We start from the raw sequence: 19,840 nt of genomic DNA on the forward strand, positions 1-19,840 counted from the left end.
TCTCAGAATCTTTGTGCTGGGAAACTGAGTTACTTAAGAATCCATTGCACAATAACAGTCCGCCTAGATGATTCTACAGCACTAATCTTGCTTCTTGGGGTGCTGTACCATTTCATGATTGGATCAGCTTTTACCTCCAAAGCCACATCCATGATTTCATGTTGTACTATATTTTTGAGTTCTTGACTTTTGGTTTTAATCTTTTTTATTCAATAAATTATTGGGGGAACACTTGTCCTATGTTTTTAGTTAAGTCAGTGAAATCCTGTGTTTGACTCAATACATTGGAAAACTTGTCCTATGTTTCAATTATCAGGCCACATTCCCCAAACACTTGACAATCTTACTCATTTGGTAAGATTTCTTCGCGCCTTTAAGGAGTGGTCAATTACCCAAAATTTATGCCTCAATGGATTACTAGTCAATAAGTGACGAAATTATTTCATTAAGCCTAACATAGATATATTTACTTGAGCTGATCCATAAAAAGAATACACTAGACAAAACTCAAAAATCTCTTATCGCTTAATAAAAATATACTTGAACTTCAACTACAATTTAACGTCTTGGAGCATGTAAAAATTCCCAGATTAGAGGAAGGGGTATGGAAATATTTCAGGACCCAAACAGACTAATCTCACCAACTTCTCCAGCAATCTAACACCTACATCCAGATAAAAATTTCCTCAATCTTGAACTGTTATGTGTTCTTTTATTTTATTCTTATTTGTTAAAAACAACAGCTAAATGAATCTCCTAGGCTAGCCAGAAGAACCATATAGTTCAATGGAGCTCTCCAGCACTTTTATTATAAAAGTGCTTCAGTAATTCAGTGGTCCAATTTAGTACTTCAACCATCTGTATATTTCCTATTCAATGATCTCATTTCCATCAATCATTTAACATTATACTGCAAATATTGTCAATATTCCAATGTCAACATCTTGATAATCAAGCAATTTGAACCAAAGGGGAAAACCTGTATAAATGTCAGCAGATCTAGAGGAAATTAACTCTAAAATGGTTACAGCAACATTTAGGGTTTACTCTTCAGCATATGTGTTAATGATATCATTTTTTACATTTCCCCACACTCAGCTATGATGCATGGTAGTTTTGGCCTGTTGTTGGGTCCAGCAGCCACAGTCTCTATCTTCCGAACGACAAGAAGACTATCTCCAAGCACCCTCTAAAATGATCATGGACAAAACAATTCTTTGTCCTTTCTAAGAATAATATTTAACTCTAAAGAAAGTGGGAAAATCTGGATATATTCGGCAATAAAGGTTAGAGAACATACCCCAAATACTACATGCTTATGCTTAACAAATCAAAAGAATGGTCTAAGATGCAGATAACTAATTTTTTGAAGATTAAAAAACTTGTATTCGCCGGTGCATAGCTGCCTGTATGATGGGAAAAAATCAAAATTAAATTAGAAATCACAAAAAGTGAAAAATAATCATACAAACAAGAAAGGAAGTGGCAGGACCTGAAAGTTTCGGCGGTTTTAGGGGCAATATCAGGGAAGAGTTCCATTTTGATACGACCGGCTGGGATGGAACCTATGGTTATATCGAAAAATACGATTGGGTTTTTGGGATTTGGTGGTCTAACGTGCCACTCCACTCCTCCACCGCCGCCTCCTCCTCCAGAAGCCATCGCCGCCGCACGCGTCTCTCCTTTTTGCTCTCACTCACTGTAAGAACTTGGGTTCTACTAGGTTTTGGTTTGCAAGCTTTTCTCACTCCAGCGTCGTCGGAATTTTGCTTCGTTTAATGGGTAATTTTGGCCAAAATATTATCATGTCCCTACAGTTTTCAAAATTTTCAAAAAAGCCTTTATGTTTTTATTTATTCAATTGACCCCTTAAAGTTTCATTTCTTTTAATTAAACTTTTTTATTTTGTATGAAAACCGAAAAAATCAATCACCCATTTTTCAATTAAATTGTCACATATTATTTTTTTAATACTTTAAACTTTGATCTTCTATTATTTTATATTTATTATTGATAAAATATAAAAAATATGTTTTTAAAATTTGAATGAAATAGTTTCTAGATATATGATTTATAAAATTTAATTAATTAAAATATTTAAAATAATAACAGTTAAAATAAAAATTTTTGATAAAAAAATTAATTGTGACAAATTAATTGGGACGTAATCTTTATTTTCTAAATCAATGTCTGCAAGAAAAAAATATGTGAAAATCCTTAATAAGTTGACATTTACTTGACATGTACCATAGGTTTATTAACGACATGCCACATCAAAATTTATAGAACCATTTTTTTTTTTTTTTGTCATGTGTGCTATATAAATTTTGACACAATAGACGCTGACATGATAAAAATAATGAATTTTAATCATTTTCATTTAAATAAGGGCTAAATAAACAAATATAATATTTAAAGATTTAGTTGGATGTAATATATATATTTGCATTTCTTTTGCTATGATAATACAAAATGACATCATTTTTTTTAAAATTTTATTTGTATTGCATCCAAGAAAAAAAAAATCTACTTCTTCCCTACCAAGTCTCACCATATTTTTTTTTTCAGATTTTCTAATATAAAAGTTTCCAAAATAATTATACAAAAAGTTCTCATAACCTTTAAGTTCTTACTTGGTATTGTAATGTCATTAATTTCATAAAAATATCATTAATATAAGAATTTAAGTGGCTCAAAATAATTTCTATAATTCAATTACGATCCATCGAGAAGCTTGAATGTTAAATAAGTAGGAATAATTAAAAGCTTTGAATTTTTTATTCATAAAAAAAGACTGAAATATTATAAATAGTCATGACCATATAGAGACATGACATAATTAATTCAAAAGCCTTTGAAATATTGCAAATAACAAAGACAAACTAACCATACATTCGTTAGATAGTAGCTAGAGCTAGTAATGCTGGCTGGCTGGCTGTCAAATTAATTTATTTAGTATTATAAGTAGTAGTAGTAGTCCAATAGCTACTACTATATTTTATTTTTACAGCCTCACCACCACAGTTTCCTCAGACATAAGCATCGAGCAGCAAGGAAAGCTTGCTTAAGCAGCTGGCCTGAGTGTTGCCAGCAATGTTGGCGTAGGACCGGTTTGATCGAAGACAGCCTCAGACAAGTTTCCGAATTTATTATCGTCGCTGCTTTGGTTCCCAGATTTGCCAAGACTGGCTTTGATTTGAAACCATTCAATAGGTTGGCTGCCTTCAATGATCTCAGTATAGACCCGCAATTCATAAATAATTAATTATTTAATTATTTCAAATATCTAAATGACGTGGTTTGGTTTTATTTTTTGTTGAAAAATGCAAAGTAATTAAGTCCAAATTCTAATGGTGTATTACCACAACATATGAATGAATTCGAAATAAAATAAAAATTGAGTCAATTTTAAGATACCAATTGAAATTATGAAATTAATATACTATGGGAATTAAGATCAATACCTTGTTAGGCTCATTTTCAGCATTGCTCCAAGCAATAATCCACTTAAGCTTATTGCCTTTGAGAAGATATGCAACACCACCGATGGAACCTTCAGAATCGGTATTGTGCTTAAAGTCACCGGCTTGTTGATCTTGGATCGATTTTGGGGGATCTCCATAGCCATGCCAATAGTTTTGGCTATCCAGCATTACATATTGATTTTTACCAGCATAATTCTAAAGCTGACACAGTGTGTACACTGGAATTGGTGAGCTAGTCATTTTTGGTTTAACCTACAAATTTCTAAAACCTTAGCTTTTGGGTTTGGTTTTACTTCGTGCTTGATGGTCAATTGCATATATCGACACATACTTATATACTGGTTTGCAGCAAAAGAAGACAACTTCGTGCTTGATGGTCAGTTGCATATATCGACACATACTTATATACTGGTTTGCAGCATAAGAAGACAAAACCGGGTGGTACACCTAAAAGTTTTCATTTTTTTATTCTATCAATTTATGTTTCATTTCCATTTTCAAGTATAACCAAAGATCCATGTGAAAATTGCGTGGATGTAGGTATGCAATCTTTTGCAAAGGCTGAGGGGTTGGGCATTCAACGTAATCAATTACTTGATACAACTTCTTTAATTTCTCGTGATCTTTTATTTTTCATTGAATTTTATGATCATAAATGTACTCAAGTTTCACATACGAGGTTTGGGATAGCTCTAAACCTTTTACATTGCACTTATTAGAGTTATTTTCTGTCCATCCCAATTTTTTTTTTATTAAAGTTTGGCTTCAATCGTTAAATTCTTTTGTTAAAACACGTTATTAATTGAATTTTTGATGAAATATTTTCATTCAAAAATTGAAGTCGTTACAAGTATTCCATTGAAAAAATAAAATAAAATACTTCAGAAGTTTTCGTTGAAAATTTATTAAATTCTGTCACTAAAATTATTATCTAACATAATTTTTATTTTTTTGATAAAAGTTCTTGTGGTGGAAAATTTCGTCGCTAATACTCTATTATCTGTCATAAAATCTTCTAGCTACTAAAGGATTCATGTGAGAAAAAAGATCAATCTTGAAGAGAATTGATCCTTTTGCACCAAAATATAATAAATACTAAAATAATAACTAATTATTTATTTTATTGATAAAAATTATGAAATACACAACTTAGAGAATAACTCGAACCATTACTTATAAAGAATGATTTAAAAGCATCACCGCATATATTAATACAAAAATAAAATTACTTACATGACATATTTACTTACAGTATCAAAATTTATTTTAATTTATGTAAAAATCAAATAAAATCAATGAAATTGAGAATATGATAAAAAAGAGTATACACATCATAAGTTCTATTCACCCCTTTTAACTCTTGTGTTAATTAAATGTCATTTATGGTTGATATCTTACTCCATTAAAATTGCAACTTCAATATCCATATAAATGGGTAAAATTACATTGATATCCTTATAACAATCATTTGTCTTTTTTCAAGTTTATTGTGTTAAAATCAAATAATATCATTTTTCAACATGACTATCAGTATTTATGGTGAACAATGCATTTAGCAATGTGGTGAATGTTATTTTTTGGTAGCAATTATCCTTATATATTTATAGCAAAAATTATTAATTTAAAATTTATATTGTCAAATTAATTATTATGTTATAATAAAATCTTTTTACATTAATTTTAACATTTCATTACATTTAAAATTATCATAACTTTATCATAAATGCTACGACATTTTTAATCTATTTTATTCAAAATAATACGAATTTTACAATTTATCTCATCTACTTACAGTAACAATTTTAATTAATTCTTTTAAAATATAAATTATTTTATATTATTTTATAAGTTTATTCGTATCTATCTCATCTTTTAATATTCATGCAAAGTTCATATTATTTCTAGTAAGGAGTCCATTCACATAGCTTTTACTACAAATTCTGTTTTTAATTCGAGGGAACGAGAAATTTGAAAGCTACCTGTAAAGCAAGAAATATATCTACCTATCATTAAATTAAATGTTCAAATGCGATAATTTTCTTAAAACTTAATAAAAAAAAAGTTTTATATAAACAATAAATCTTTAATTCAAATGTTTATAGCATTATAGACTTACCCAAATAGTTTCATTACCTATTTTTTTTTGTCAGTTCGATTGATTTTGAAGTTTACAATTTATTAGTATCAAAGCTATTTTTTTAAAAACTTAAAATTTAATTGATTCATATAATAATTTTAAAAATATATATTTAATCAATTTAAAATTCAAATTTTAATAATTACAACCCTTCCTCTTATTTGCAGGTTACACACACACACATATATATGTTCTCTTCGGTCAAAGAGGATTGAAATTCTTTTATAAATGATGGAATATATGCACATTATTTTTGTTTTTTTTGAAATTATAGGCACAAATTATAATTATAATTAGAAAAATTATCAAATGTTATAAAAATTACTGAATAATCAAACAAATAAATTATTTAACAAATTAAAATATAATTAAATAAATTCAATATAAAATTGAATCAAACTTACATTTAGTGAAATTTAAACCTAGAGCTTTAAAATTTTATAACCTCTTCCATCTTACTGAGCCGAGTATCATTGACTACTTGCACATACCATTGAGCTCGGATGACCGTCCCCTACCGCCGAAACCACGCTTAGAAGTTAAAATTTAGTCATCAAACAATTCATTTTCATTCATATATAGTATTATAGTATCCCTTAGCATGCATGACTCTAAAACTTTGAAGAAACCTTTGTTCCCTATCCAGCAAAGCAGAGGCATTTTTCCCTCCCCTTTTTTTTGTACATTACAGATCAGTAACACTTTCTTCAGCAATCATTACTTTCATCTTTGAATACAATAAAACAAAACACGGCTGCTAAAATATCCAGTAATTCGACCATTCGTAACTGTAAAAGCTACTAAAGCATTGAAGTTGGCTCTAAGAATGAAAATCTCGAATTTGAACCCCAATCGTAACCTAAAAAAAATCGTAAAAACTTACAGTTTGTTCTTTAATACATTTGTACCATTTCGGACAATCCAACTATTGCCTAGGAAATGAATAGCTGAAACTATTGTCTCGGTCTATCGAACTTCTCCTCCCAGGAGACTAAAGCTCATCTATTTCTGGTTCATATAGATCATTGTTCTTAATTCAAGTACAGCCTAACTGGAAACACAAAGGTAGATTCACACTCATTTGCTACACAGAAGAAAACCTTGACAGGATAAGGAATCTGTATCTAGTAAGTGGAAAGACCTAAGTACCATTCAGTTAATATAAATAGACGAACAAAAATTACAAGAGGAATGCAGATTGCAAAAGTATGATTTGCATTAAGGCTGCATTTTTACCATTGAAACAGAATCGAGCTCATGACCATGCACCCTCAATCGATATATGCAAGTATATGAAGGGCTTCCATGGTTGGAAGAGAAATCCAGCCTGACTGTGTCAACAATGCCAACACCTGCTGCATCCAATACATCAAAGGTCTGAGAATTACTCTTCTCAAGGTCATACGTGAATTCTGCCAAAAGAAACATCTTATTAGCATCAATCGGTAAATTGAGATCACGACCTTGCAGCCAGCCAGAGACACGGCAGTCCTTGGGTGCACTGGATCTATCATATGCCACACTCTGTTCACAGTACAAGAACAACACATTTAGCAATTGCGATAAAGTTATAGAGAACAGAAACAGAAAGAGCACTCTCTCAAATCAGCCCTTGATTTATTTTTGCTGGCCATAATTTAAATGAAAAATGTAGCAAATAGCAAAGCCAAGCACAGCTCATAAATGACGATAAATGCAAACTTTAAACTGTCAAAACTTTAATTTCAATCATAAGAAGGTTGCAGCATTGCAAATGAAAAATATATGTTTTTATTAGATCAAGAAACTTAGATGCTAGATGTTTGTAGAATTCAGAAAAAAAAAAAAAAAAAATCAATGGCATAATTTTCTCCTCAGGTGCTCCACCAGAATGAGGCAAGATAGAGGTATAGTAAAGTGCATATGAGTTGAAGCAATCAGAAAAAGAATTAGTTTATTTAGATCATAGATGTGCAGAGATAAGAGATTCATATAGTCATTCCTCTAGGTCTACCCCATAATTATTTCCATGCACATGATATCATTTAAAACCCTTTCTTTCAAGAAGTGCTTTGCATCTAACGCTGTTTTAACTGCAAACAATACATGGCTGATAGGTGCCTTTAAGGCATTATATACCCAAATGAGGACCCAAATATACATTACAAGCATTTATACAGAGAAAACATTGGTCTCCAGTTTAAGGATCTTGATTTACTGCAACGAGAAAAGAAACAGTACTGCAGATAGGCATCTCATCCACAAAAATAAGGAGCACACAGCTCCCTATTATGAACCTTGAGCCACAAAAAGGGAGCTGGTGCACAGGCTCATAAAAACCCTTGAGGGACTGGCATGGGTTTTGATAGTGTGGGAAAACACTTATTTAGAGCTGATTGTAATCTTGTAATCTGTATATTTATTTGTATCTCTAGAATTAAGTATTTGTATCCTTAGAATTAAGGACAAAAAATTATAATAGACAATCCCTCAATTATAGGATCAATTTTTTGGAAGATTTAGTTTCCAGTTTAACCCATAGTTAGTTATATATAAACTTAAGGTTCTTGTCTAATTCTTAATGAGCAGTTTTTCAATATACATTCAATTTTATTCTTAGTTTTTTACACAGTTTTATTTCTTAGTTTTTCCACATGGTATCAAAGCTTTAGGCTCTTCTTGGGAAGCAAAATTTTCTATTTTTCACATTGCTGACTTCTATTTTAGGCCTTCATTGCCGAACCCTGTTTAGATCTTCATTGTTGAACCCTATTAAGGCCTTCATAGCCATTCTATTTTTCCCTTTTTTAGCCTTCATTGTTAAGAGTCATTTCTGGTTATATCCTAAGACTTGTTTCAGTTCAAAGAAAGATATCACTACCACCCAATTTGAGGAAATGTCAACTGGGAAAATCACCGAAGTACTACATATGTCTTGGAAACAAGGAGAGTTCGACAGAGAAGGGATTGAAAAGCTGAGAAACCTATTGAAAACCCTTGAAAAGCCTACTGTGGTATGTTCATTGGGTAAAGTCTCTAGTTCAGGCAAAGCTTCTGGTTCTCATGGATTAAATGTCTTGGTTAAGCCTATTACGAGTTATTGTGTCATTGACTCAGGAGCCATAGACCATATGACACATTCCTCACAGAAGTTTAGTACATATACCCTGTGTCCTAGTAATAAGAAAATTGTTGTTGCAAATGGTTTACTTACTACAGTGGCAAGATTAGGAGATGTTCAAGTTAATCCATCGTTTGTTCTCAAAAATGTTCTTCATGTTCCTAGATTGTCTACTAATTTGATATCTATACAAAAACTTACCAGAGATATGAATTGCAAAGTGACTTTTTATCCCTCTTATTGTGAATTTTAGGACCGGAGTTTGGGAAAGAGGATTGGACTTGCTAAGGAAAAGGATGGACTATACTATCTTAAGACATCAAATAATACAAGTAATATCAAGAATAGTTTACCTTTGTCATTTTTTTTCTGAAAAATCTTCCAATAAAGACAAAATCTGGCTTTATCATTTTCGTCTTGGACATTTCTTTTGGAACTTTGAGAAACATGTTTCCTTCTTTGTTCAAAGGATTAAGTGTCGAAGACTTTCATTGTGATGTTTATGAACTTGAAAAGCACATACGTGTGTCTTTTCCAATTAGTAACAAAAGAAATTCTACTCCCTTTTACTTGATTCATAATGACATTCGGGGTCCCTCTACAATTCCTAATATTTCTGGTGCAAGATGGTTTGTTTCATTCAATGATGATTGTACCAGGGTCTCTTGGGTTTTTTTACTTAAATCCAAATCAGATGTGAATAGTGTGTTTTTAAGCTTCCAAAACATGATCCAAAATCAATTTGGAGTGAGAATCAAGAGATTTAGATCTGATTATGCAGGAGACTATTTCAACCAGAGTCTATCCACCTATTTCCAAAAAGAGGGGATTATCCATAAGTCATCTTGTATTAATACTCTACAACAGAATGGAGTGGTAGAGAGGAAAAACAGCCATTTACTAGCCACAACCCGATCTTTCCTTTTTCAAGCAAATGTACTCAAATCTTATTGGGAGGAAGCTGTTCTCACTACCACACACATTATAAATAGGTTACCTTTAAGGGTTTTGGGATTTAAAACTCCTATGAAACTATTATCACAATTCTATCCCAACCTTAATATCACAAACAACCTTACATCTAGAATATTTGGTTGTACGTCATTTGTTCATGTGCACAATCATAATAAGGGAAGATTTGATCCAAGAGCGATTAAGTGTATCTTTGTGGGGTAGTCACAACTCAGAAAGGGTATAAATGCTATCATCCTCCTATCAAAAAATTCTATGTATCTGCAGATGTCACTTTTGAATAAAGTAAACCATTTTTTACTCAACCTTATCATCAGGGGGAGACTTCATTCATGGAAGATAAGGATAAATACTTTTTTTTGCTTGATTTGTCCTCTTATTCAACATTTTCACCCATTAATTCTTCTGAGTCGAAACCTATTTCTGCTGAGCCCAAGTCAAACATTGAATTTGAGTCTGAACCCATTCCAAATACAGAAGATGTGACAAAGGATAATATTGTTCTTGATTCTATGAAGGAATTACAAGTGTACTCAAGAAGAAAAGTTCCAGATCCTGAACCAGTACCAATCTAAGAACCTGATCCTAACGCTGAAAATGAGGTAACTACAATTTTTTACTCTGTTTCTCAAAATGAGCATGAATCTCCTAAAACTATAACTAGTGATTATTATCTGCCTATTGCCATTAGAAAAAAAACCAGAGAATGTACTAAGCATCTACTATACCCAATCTCTAAGTTTGTGTCATTTAAAAAATTTTCACCATCCCACAAAATTTTCTTGTGAGCCTAAACACTATTTCTGTTCCAATTACATTATCCGAGGCATTATCCAGTAAGAAATGGAGGCAAGCCATGAAAATAGAAATGGAGGCCTTTGAGAAAAATAAGACATGGGAACGGATAGAGTTGCCTAAAGGAAAAAATTCAGTGGGGTGTAAATGGGTTTTCACTGTAAAATACAAGACAAATGGTACTGTTGAAAGGTATAAAACCAGGTTAGTGGCTAAAGGCTACACCTAAACCTATGGAGTGGATTATCAGGAAACCTTTGCTCCAGTTGCCAAGATGAATATAGTTAGGATTTTGTTATCATTGGCTGTAAATTACAATTGGCAACTTCAACAATTTGATGTAAAGAATGCTTTTCTACATGGTGATTTGGAAGAAGAAATATATATGAAGGTTCCACCGGGATTTGGAGGCCATCTAAAAGCAAACAAAGTATGCAAACTGAAAAAAGCTTTATATGGCCTTAAACAGTTTCCTAAGGGTTGGTTCAAGAGATTTGCCAAAGTGATGCTAGCAATGGGATATAAACAGAGTCAAGGAGATCACACATTATTTATCAAGCACTCTGATTCAGGAAGAGTCACAGTTGTATGTTGATGATATAATTGTAACTAGAGATGATGAAAAAGAGAGAGAATCTCTAAAACAGTGTTTGGCTAGAGAATTTGAGATAAAAGAGCTAGGGAGATTGAAATACTTCATAGGAATTGAAGTAGCTCACTCACAACATGGTATTTTCATCTCACAACAGAAATATATGATGGATCTTCTGAAAGAAACTGGGAAGCTCGCATGTAAACCTGCAAACACCCCTATAGATCCTAATCATAAAATTGGAGAAGTTAATGAAGATGTTGTTGTAGATAGAGAGATGTACCAAAGATTAGTTGGAAGACTTATTTATCTCTCATATACTAGACCTGATATAGCATATGCTGTGAGTGTGGTAAGTCAATTTATGCATAGTCCTAAAGAAGTGCACCTACAGGCTGTCTACCGTATATTGCACTAATCCTGGGAGAGGTATCTTATTCAAAATAAATTCGCGGCTAGTTCTAGAAGCATATACAGATGCTGATTATGCAAGTTCAATAACTGATAGAAGATCTACCTCAGGCTATTGCACTTTCTTAGGTGGTAATCTTGTGACTTGGAAGAGTAAAAAACAAAATGTGGTGGCAAGATCAAATGCTGAAGCAAAGTTCAGAGTAATGGCTCAAGAAATTTGTGAACTACTATGGTTAAAGATTATCCTAGAAAACTTGAAGATCAAGTGGGATGGACTAATAAAACTCTACTGTGATAACAAGTCTGCAATAAGCATTGCACACAATCCTATGCAACATGACAGAACAAAACACATTGAAGTAGACCGACATTTCATAAAGGACAAACCAGACAGTTCGTTGATTTGTACACCTTATGTATCAACTAAGGGTCAACTTGCAGATATGTTGACTAAAGGTCTTAGCAGTGCAACATTTCAAGAAATTATTTCCAAGCTGAAAATGGAAAACACCTATTCACCAGCTTGATGGAGAGTGTGAGAAAACACTTATTTACAGCTGGTTGTAATCTTGTAATCTGTACATTTATTTGTATCTCTAGAATTAAGTATTTGTATCCCTAGAATTAAGGACAAAAAATTATGATAGACAATCTCTCAATTATAGGATCAATTTTTTGGAAGATTTAGTTTCCTAGTTTAACCCCTAATTAGTTGTATATAAACCTAAGGTTCTCGTATATTCTTAATGAGCAGTTTTTCAACATACATTCAATTTTATTCTTAGTTTTTTACACAGTTTTATTTCTTAGTTTTTCCACAGATAAATAGCATTAAGGCTGATTCTTGATGACAAGCACTGTAGGGTGTACACTACTGAGACCTTTACAAAATAAAATCAGGTTTTTTTAGTCTCATATTTTACAAATTAGTGAGAGTTTTGATAGCTAAAAATTAATATAAAGGCCAGTCCCTCGACAAATGACAACAAGCATTTTACGAAGCATATAATTAAGACCTGTATAGCAAAAATTAGGTTGGCTGGAAAAGAATGCATGTTACTCCAGCTGCAGAGTTGCACTCCCAAGTAGAAAAATTGCATTAGTTGATATTTAACTGAAGGCTAGATTTCCTTTAGTCAAGATGCAAATCTACTTACTAAAAATACACATAATTCTACAGAGAGGAGGGAGAGATTCTTTGGGAACCCACCAAATTTGTAAATTCAAGAACCATTAAAGTAATAAAACAAAACAAAAAATGGTTCATTCTGTTGGCCAAATTACAAGATAGGTTTACAATTTTTTTTTTTAAATTTCCAAAATAGAAAACATATAAACAGTTTTCCTTTCTAATTTAAAGAAAAGATTAGAAACATACAATTGGAAAACAAAAAACAAAATAACAACTGAAAAGTTCACAAGGGATAATCACTTAACAAGTATAATGGTGAAATTGTAGTAAGCCACAAAACTACTAGCAAATTTAAAATTGAAAAGAAAATGAAATTTCACAACTTTCCATCAGTGAATCACTCAACAATACTGGCCAAAAAAAAAAAATTCAGTCAACTACAAAACATTAATGAATTTATAGTGAACAAACTGCTGGTATGCCAGTCTGCCTCAGGCTTACTTCACAACATCTCACTCAAAATCAAAGATCAGAAAGCGACCTAAAGTAATGATAACAGATTATACTATTAACAATTACAATTCGGCAGAAAAAAATTTTTCCCTGTTTACTACGAACTGTGCATAGTGAAATCCTAAGGTCTGGTTTTTCTTTTGCAGAATTTCTTTAACACTGAGCCAAGCGAGCTAATACTACAAACAAATTCACCAGAGCAATAGCCAAATGAACGCCAAGAAATAATATGTAAAAATGGGAAGCAGCAAGAATACCAGGATTTACATGATTCGGCTTTAAACCTACATCCACAAGCAGAGTTAACAAGATATTTTCACTATAGTCAAAGCAAGACGAGGTGTACAAACAAGTTTAGGTTCCAACTACACCCCACAACCTAAGAGCAGAAGCTTTTACAATTTTCTAAATTCCATTTTTTTCACTTTCTTGCACGAAGTAAAAATGAATACCAAATTGAGTTTGTTCACCTTTTTTATTTTATACTCACCATTTCTTGCAACCCAAAAAAATGCCATTCATGCAAGTAGAAATAAGGGCAAACAATTGAAAGGGAAAAAATGGAAACCAAGAGCAATTTAAGAAAAAGAGAAAATGGTGAGGTAGCACTTAAGCTAGCTTAATTTTCAAACCATCCACAACAATCTCCACCTTAGCTTGAGATCACTGGTGGTTCAAAAAGTGATGACAACAAGGGCAGTTGTAGAAGAAGGGGAAGATTGGATGCAAAATTGAATTTTTAGAACTCATGTGATTGTAGATAGTGGGAGCATGAAGAACATTATTCAAAGAAGGCAGTGAAGATGTTGAATCTGTCTACGGAGAAGCACCCTTGTCCATACAAACTTGAAGGCGCCTAAGATAAGGAATGAGATGCCAATAACATCTCAGTGTTTGGTCAAATTTCCTTCGAGTAATAATCCAGATTGTGAAGCTTTGCATGATGTTTTACCCATGGATGCAGTTCATATTCTGTTGGGTATACCTTGGCTATTTGATCATGATGTGGAACATCTCACTAAGCATAATTTTTTTCATTTTGTAGAGATATGAGAAAGTATATTTTGCACCCTCGAAAGGAGAAAATTAAAAGAAAAGCTGGTGGTTCTTCTTTGGGCAGCAAGGTAACTGGGTTTTATCAAGGGAGAAATTTGAAGTTCAGAGTAAAGAAAATGGAGCTGTTTATGCTTTACTTACCAAGTTTGAACAAGATGACTTGAAGGATCCTCTTGAAGGTCAGCAGTTGTTAAAAGAGTTTAAGCAGCTAGTTAATAAGGAACTGCCTTTTGTTTTACCACCATTGGAAAGGGACCAACATTCTATTGATTTGTTTCCCAGGGATTCATTACCAAATATGCCAGGTTATAGCATGCCTTCATTGGAGCGAGCTGAGTAGCAAAAATAAGTCGAGAAGTTGCTTACCAAGAGTTTAGTACAGGAGAGAAAAAACAACTCACAAGGCCTCAGATGGGTTCTATGAATGGTTGCTTACGCGAAGAGATTGACATAGAAGCATTCTACAATTTATCTAATTGTTCATCTTGATATGTTTTCTTAGTCTTTTACTATAGTTATTAGTAGGTAATTATGTTTTTATTTTATTAAGTGGTCATATGACTAGCATGTGATCTCTTAATGAGTTTGAGTGGCTAGGATTAGATGGGGTTTATGTAAATCCACAGACTAGGATTAAAAGCTGTTGTAACACTAGTATAAATAGTACTTTTTTTCTTTGAAATTAACACAAATAGTGTTTTAAACACATTAGACAGCCATATCATATTGGAGTATTTCCTATCAAAGGTTCTATAGCCCTAAACCGTAGTTATATTGTTCCTGCTTTGATTTTACATCAATTTTAGCCTCTTGTTCTGGTTTTCTTTTACAGTTTTGGTTTTTTATTTTATTATTTATACTTATGCACCGCATCACAAGTCCAAGCAAAGTCCAAGCAATGCTTGAACCCATAAGCAAGGATAGCTTTCATCAACATGTCCACGAGATCTCCTCAGTAGCAAGGAGCAATACCAATCAGAATATCATGCATAACATGGTCCCAAATGAAGTGATATTTTCAAGCCAAAGTGGAGATTTGTTGTGGATTTGTATGAAGGTTAAGCCAGCTCGAGTGTTGCCACCCACCATTTTCTCTTTTTCCTTTCATTGCCCTTAGTTTCCATTCTTGCCTTAGCCATCGTTTGCCCTTATTTCTAGATCCATTAATGGCAATTTTGGGTTGCAAGAAATGGTGAGCATAGAAGTCAAAAAAGGGTGTACAAAGTCAATTTGGTCTTCTTTTTTGTTTCTCACAATAAACGGAGAGGAGAGAGTTTAGGGAGTTTAAAGAATTATAAAAGCTCTTGCTCTTAGGTTGTGGGTTGTCGTGCAATCAAGTGAGTTTTGTGTACCAAAACTGTTGTACTCTTCATCTTGCTTCCACTATAGTGGAAATTTCTAATTGCCTCAGCCCGTGGACATGGGCTTAAACCCAAACCACACTAATCCTAATGTTCTTGTTTCTTTTATTTTTGCATACTATTTCTTGCTACAAATTTGGTTATTGTTTTGATAAATTTATTAGTTGTCATATTCGCTTTTTTGGCTCGATGTTTCAACATTTTCAACAACATGCCTAGATGCTATTATCTTACAACAGAAAAGGGCCAGGCTGCAATAAACCAAGGCATATATATATATATATAGTCCATCTTAATTTTGGCATCATGAATGCAAGATGGAAAGTTCAACAATGAATGATTCTTCCATTCATTAATCAAGTGACAAAGTTAAATTCCAAATCTGGCAATCCATAACTCATTATGCCTCACCACAAGATGCAGTTAGATCAAAGATTCAAAGACGATTTGATTAAAATGCAGGCTTTTTTCTTACTCCAAATTGCTTTAAAATGTATACTGATTCCCTTGTAAGATGCTTGTTTAGTCAAGATAGGCAAAACAAGAAGACAGACAGATTAACAAGAATTAAAATGTAAACTTCAAGATGTTGTAAATTAAAAAGAAGGCCAAAAAAGAAACTTTTTTTAGTTCAGCCACTTAAATAATATTCTAAGCTCTACCCTCAAAGAAACATATCCCCAATATCTTAGAGGCAAACGTATGAGAAAGCTAAATATGAGAAACAGAAGAAAAACAAACCATCAAATGCCCCATCCTAGCAATCCATTTTTTTCTAAAAATACAATTAGCTCTTGCTTTCTTTACCCAAAGCAAATCTAGCAATGCTAGAAACATAAGCATCTTCACCCACAACTTCCAAAAGTGTGCTTATGCTGAAAGTAAATATAAATGGATAAATATATCCTCATCTGACACATACCCTTCAATCAAGCCTCAACATTTGTATTATTAACCAATTTCTCTTTGCCTGAAACCACTATTGAACCAAGGAAACACTACAAAACCTAATTACTTACATATTTATATATAATAGGGAAAAAATAATACATAAAGATTTACCTATTTATTTTGGAAGGTAGGATGCAGGGTAAGGAGGGTGTTATAACAGACTACTGGGTAAAACCAGATTCAAAATGAGATCCAAGTATAATGTTAGTGTATTTTTTTTCTTAATTCTATAAGATCCATAATCCAACTTTATAAGAATAATTGCCATCATCAAATTGAGGCTAGTCACAAACAAATTGAGCTAGATCTCCTAATTATAAGAAGTCTACTAAATGTTATTAGCTGTTAGTTAGCGGAAATATAGTGTCTTGAAAGAGTGAGAAGCAGATTGCCATTGCAAGATCAAGGGTTGAAGCAGACTTAGAGCTATAGCTCATATCACTTGTAAATTATTTTAGCTAAAAGGATTGGCTACAGGAGCTCAATTTCGAATTTTCACAGCCCATAGATATTATGTTAGAGCTTCAGGCTCAATATCCAAAGAAATTGAATTATAATTGGACTTTTCATCACAAAACAAATCAAAAATTAAGACATATACATAAGTTGAATTATAAAGAAAGTAAAAAACTCTACACCCATGTAAGCATAATGAAATATTACCTTGGCAACATGTTCCAAAGTAATAGCCTCTGGGATTATAGCCATGCTCAACTTGATCTGAACAAACCCATTGCTTCCTTTCAATGGAAAGCACTGTCCTGGTTCTCCAAAACTTGGCTTCAACATCTTGTCTGCATCACGATGAACCCCATTTTGACTACTTCTCAAAAACCAGTTGCTTCCCTTTCCAGCAAGAAAGGGCTCGGAATGCCTAACAACCTTTCCCCCACCAGAAAACAGTGCATAATCAGCCCTCGCAAGCCCATCCGAGGCATGCTTCTCAATCTCATTCTTAACAATCTCTCTCGCATAGGCTCCTAGATCACTCAAACTCACTGCATTTTCAGTTTTATCATTCTCACCCATTTCTTTTATCATTTGTTCATACATCTTCTCAAACTCTTCCTTTGTCAACAAATCCACGCTCTTCAATTCACTCAAGGACTTATCCAATCCCTCACTCTTTTCTTCCAATTTTTTCAATGAATTCTTCAATACTCCAGTTTGATCCTCAATTCTCCCATTCAATTCCCTCCTTAACCCACCAATTTCATTGTCGATTTTCCTATCAACAACATCTACCTGAACCTGAATCATTTTAGCCGTTGTCTTCAAAAAACTCTCAACCTCAGCAACCCTACCCTCAAATTCCGTTAATCCAGTCTGTGTACCAACCCCACTAACCTCCCCTGATTTCAAAGCCAATTTCCTAATAATCTGAACTAAACCAGCCAAAACAAGCAAAAGCACTAAATTCTTAATAAAAATACTAACCACAGTCAATAACCGGGGTTTCTCCGTCTTGTTGACCACTCCTTTCCGCGTTCGCCGCTGCGGGACGTTCGAGTTTTGACCCACAGTGGCTTTTCTCGCTTGCATCAAGTCCTTCGACGCTTCGCCCCGGACGGAGTGGTGGCTCAGATCTCTGCTGTGACCGGCAGTAACAGCAGTACCGGTGGCTTTATCTTCTCCAACGTTAACTCCATTAGGGTTCTGTTCGGCTACCAATGCTTCGACGTTCGTTTTCTTTTCGCCGATTAGGACCGGCCGGCGACGAGACGCCATCGCGGGGTTGGCGGTGATCGAGACGGCAGATGCCGACATTGTTTTTTCGAATCAAAGAATCGATGGAAAATAATAATAAATGAATTATAAAATGCTAATAACTTAGATTGATCGGGAAATTTGAACGCTGTGGCTTTTCAAGTGATTTTGAAATTGTGGCGTTTGGGTTTGGGCCCATTGTCAAAAGTTGTTACTGGTACCAAATCTGAGTGTTTTTTTTTTTTCATTTATGTTTTCATGAAAAATTACAAATTTCTTTCGAATAAATTTATCAGTATTTTTTCAAAAAAAAAACTATAAATGTTTTTTAATATGTTCTTTTAAAATGTTTTTATTCATGACACTCACTCAAAAATAAAAGATAATATAAAATATAAAAAAGATGACACGAAAATAATGTAATTTAAAATTTTATAAAAAATCATACATGAATTTATTAAAAATTAAAAATATTTTTTATATTTTCCATATTAATATGTATTATAACACATAATTGTCATACAAAATATAATATAAATATATAAATTATTAATATTTTATATGATATAAATTATTAAATTTAAATAAAAAATAAAACTATATATTTTTTAATTCTGTATAGTTCGAAAAGAAAGATAATGAATGATTTGAATTGTCCACTAAAATTAGGTGCACTCGTGGATTAACTTAGAAACTCGTCAGTGGAGCATAAAGTTTTCATTTATAAACTTGTCTACGAAATTCAAGAATTCTTTGTCACTAAATTAAAAAAAAAAAAATCATCCATAGTGTATTATGAGATAGAAGTGTTTTAAATAAATATTTCTTAATGCATTTGACATAATCTTTTATTATAATTTTATAATTATTTAATTATACAAAAAATTATGTCAAGATTCACGAAAGAATATCACTTATAATTAATGTAGTGTAATTAATTAATTATAATTTAATATTATATAAGGTACATAAAAAAATTATATAGAACCTACATTTTTTAAGTGGTTGGTTTTCTATCAAATTTTTTTTTGTGATCAGAAATGATAATGATTAGGATTGAATTGGATTCAGTTTAATTTTTCAGATAATAAATAGTATTATGAATTTTTAAAATCCAATTCGAATCTAAATTTAATTGAATTTTATTGATTTGGTTTAGTTCATTAGTTTTAGAAATTTATTTTTTGTTTTTATATATTATTTTAATATAAATTTTAATATATTCAAATAAATTTAGATATAAAAAATTATTTTTATTTTATAAAATTTAAAAAATATATAAGCTAATAAAATATATTTATTTCTATTTAGTTCTTTTTTTGATTTCTTATTTCTCGATCTAAAATTCGATTCAAATTTAATATATATTTTTAATATATGAAGTTAATCTAAATTAAATAAGAAAAAATCGATTCAAATCAAATCGAACACTATGATTTCGAATTAGTTTTTGTTTTCCTCAATTTTTTTTCTAACCTTTAATTATGATTAGCTAATTGCAAGATTGTAATAAAGTGAACAACCGATGATATAAATGGCCATTGAACTAGAGTGAAATGTTTAATATAGTATTTAAACTTTAAAAATCTGTAATATGATACCTAAATTATAAATTTGTTAACTAA

At 32.1% G+C, this 19,840-nt stretch overlaps 1 protein-coding gene and 1 pseudogene across 2 annotated transcripts; both read right to left on the bottom strand.

Annotated features, from left to right (window-relative positions):
* Positions 1–1,078: 1,078 nt before the first annotated feature.
* Positions 1,079–1,746, bottom strand: LOC149515880 (peptidyl-prolyl cis-trans isomerase CYP22-like; annotated as a pseudogene).
* A 4,703-nt stretch (positions 1,747–6,449) lies between these two features.
* Positions 6,450–18,362, bottom strand: LOC111296419 (SUN domain-containing protein 2-like). Of its 2 annotated transcripts, XM_022890708.2 has the most exons (3): positions 17,172–18,362; positions 7,086–7,146; positions 6,450–6,974 (listed from the first exon to the last, which is right to left on the bottom strand). In XM_022890708.2, the coding sequence occupies exons 1-3, from the start codon at positions 18,273–18,275 to the stop codon at positions 6,841–6,843; spliced, it is 1,299 nt and encodes a 432-aa protein (XP_022746443.2). In that variant the 5' UTR covers positions 18,276–18,362; the 3' UTR covers positions 6,450–6,840. The 2 variants fall into 2 exon arrangements, with proteins under 2 accessions (XP_022746443.2, XP_022746442.2); XM_022890707.2 differs by having other exon boundaries at positions 6,450–7,146; positions 17,172–18,357.
* Between the last annotated feature and the right edge of the window lie 1,478 nt (positions 18,363–19,840).

This window comes from Durio zibethinus, chromosome 12 (assembly GCF_047325235.1).
Source record: "Durio zibethinus cultivar Kanyao isolate XHJ-2024 chromosome 12, ASM4732523v1, whole genome shotgun sequence".
In the NCBI taxonomy this organism is placed as follows: Eukaryota; Viridiplantae; Streptophyta; class Magnoliopsida; order Malvales; family Malvaceae; genus Durio; species Durio zibethinus.

Bases quoted from the DNA above. Each gene is read 5' to 3' on its own strand.
- LOC111296419 (XM_022890707.2), bottom strand. From the start codon at position 18,275: ATGTCGGCATCTGCCGTCTCGATCACCGCCAACCCCGCGATGGCGTCT. The intron at 7,147-17,171 runs GTAATATTTCAT...TACTGTGAACAG, and splicing joins CTTTGGAACATGTTGCCAAG to AGTGTGGCATATGATAGATC.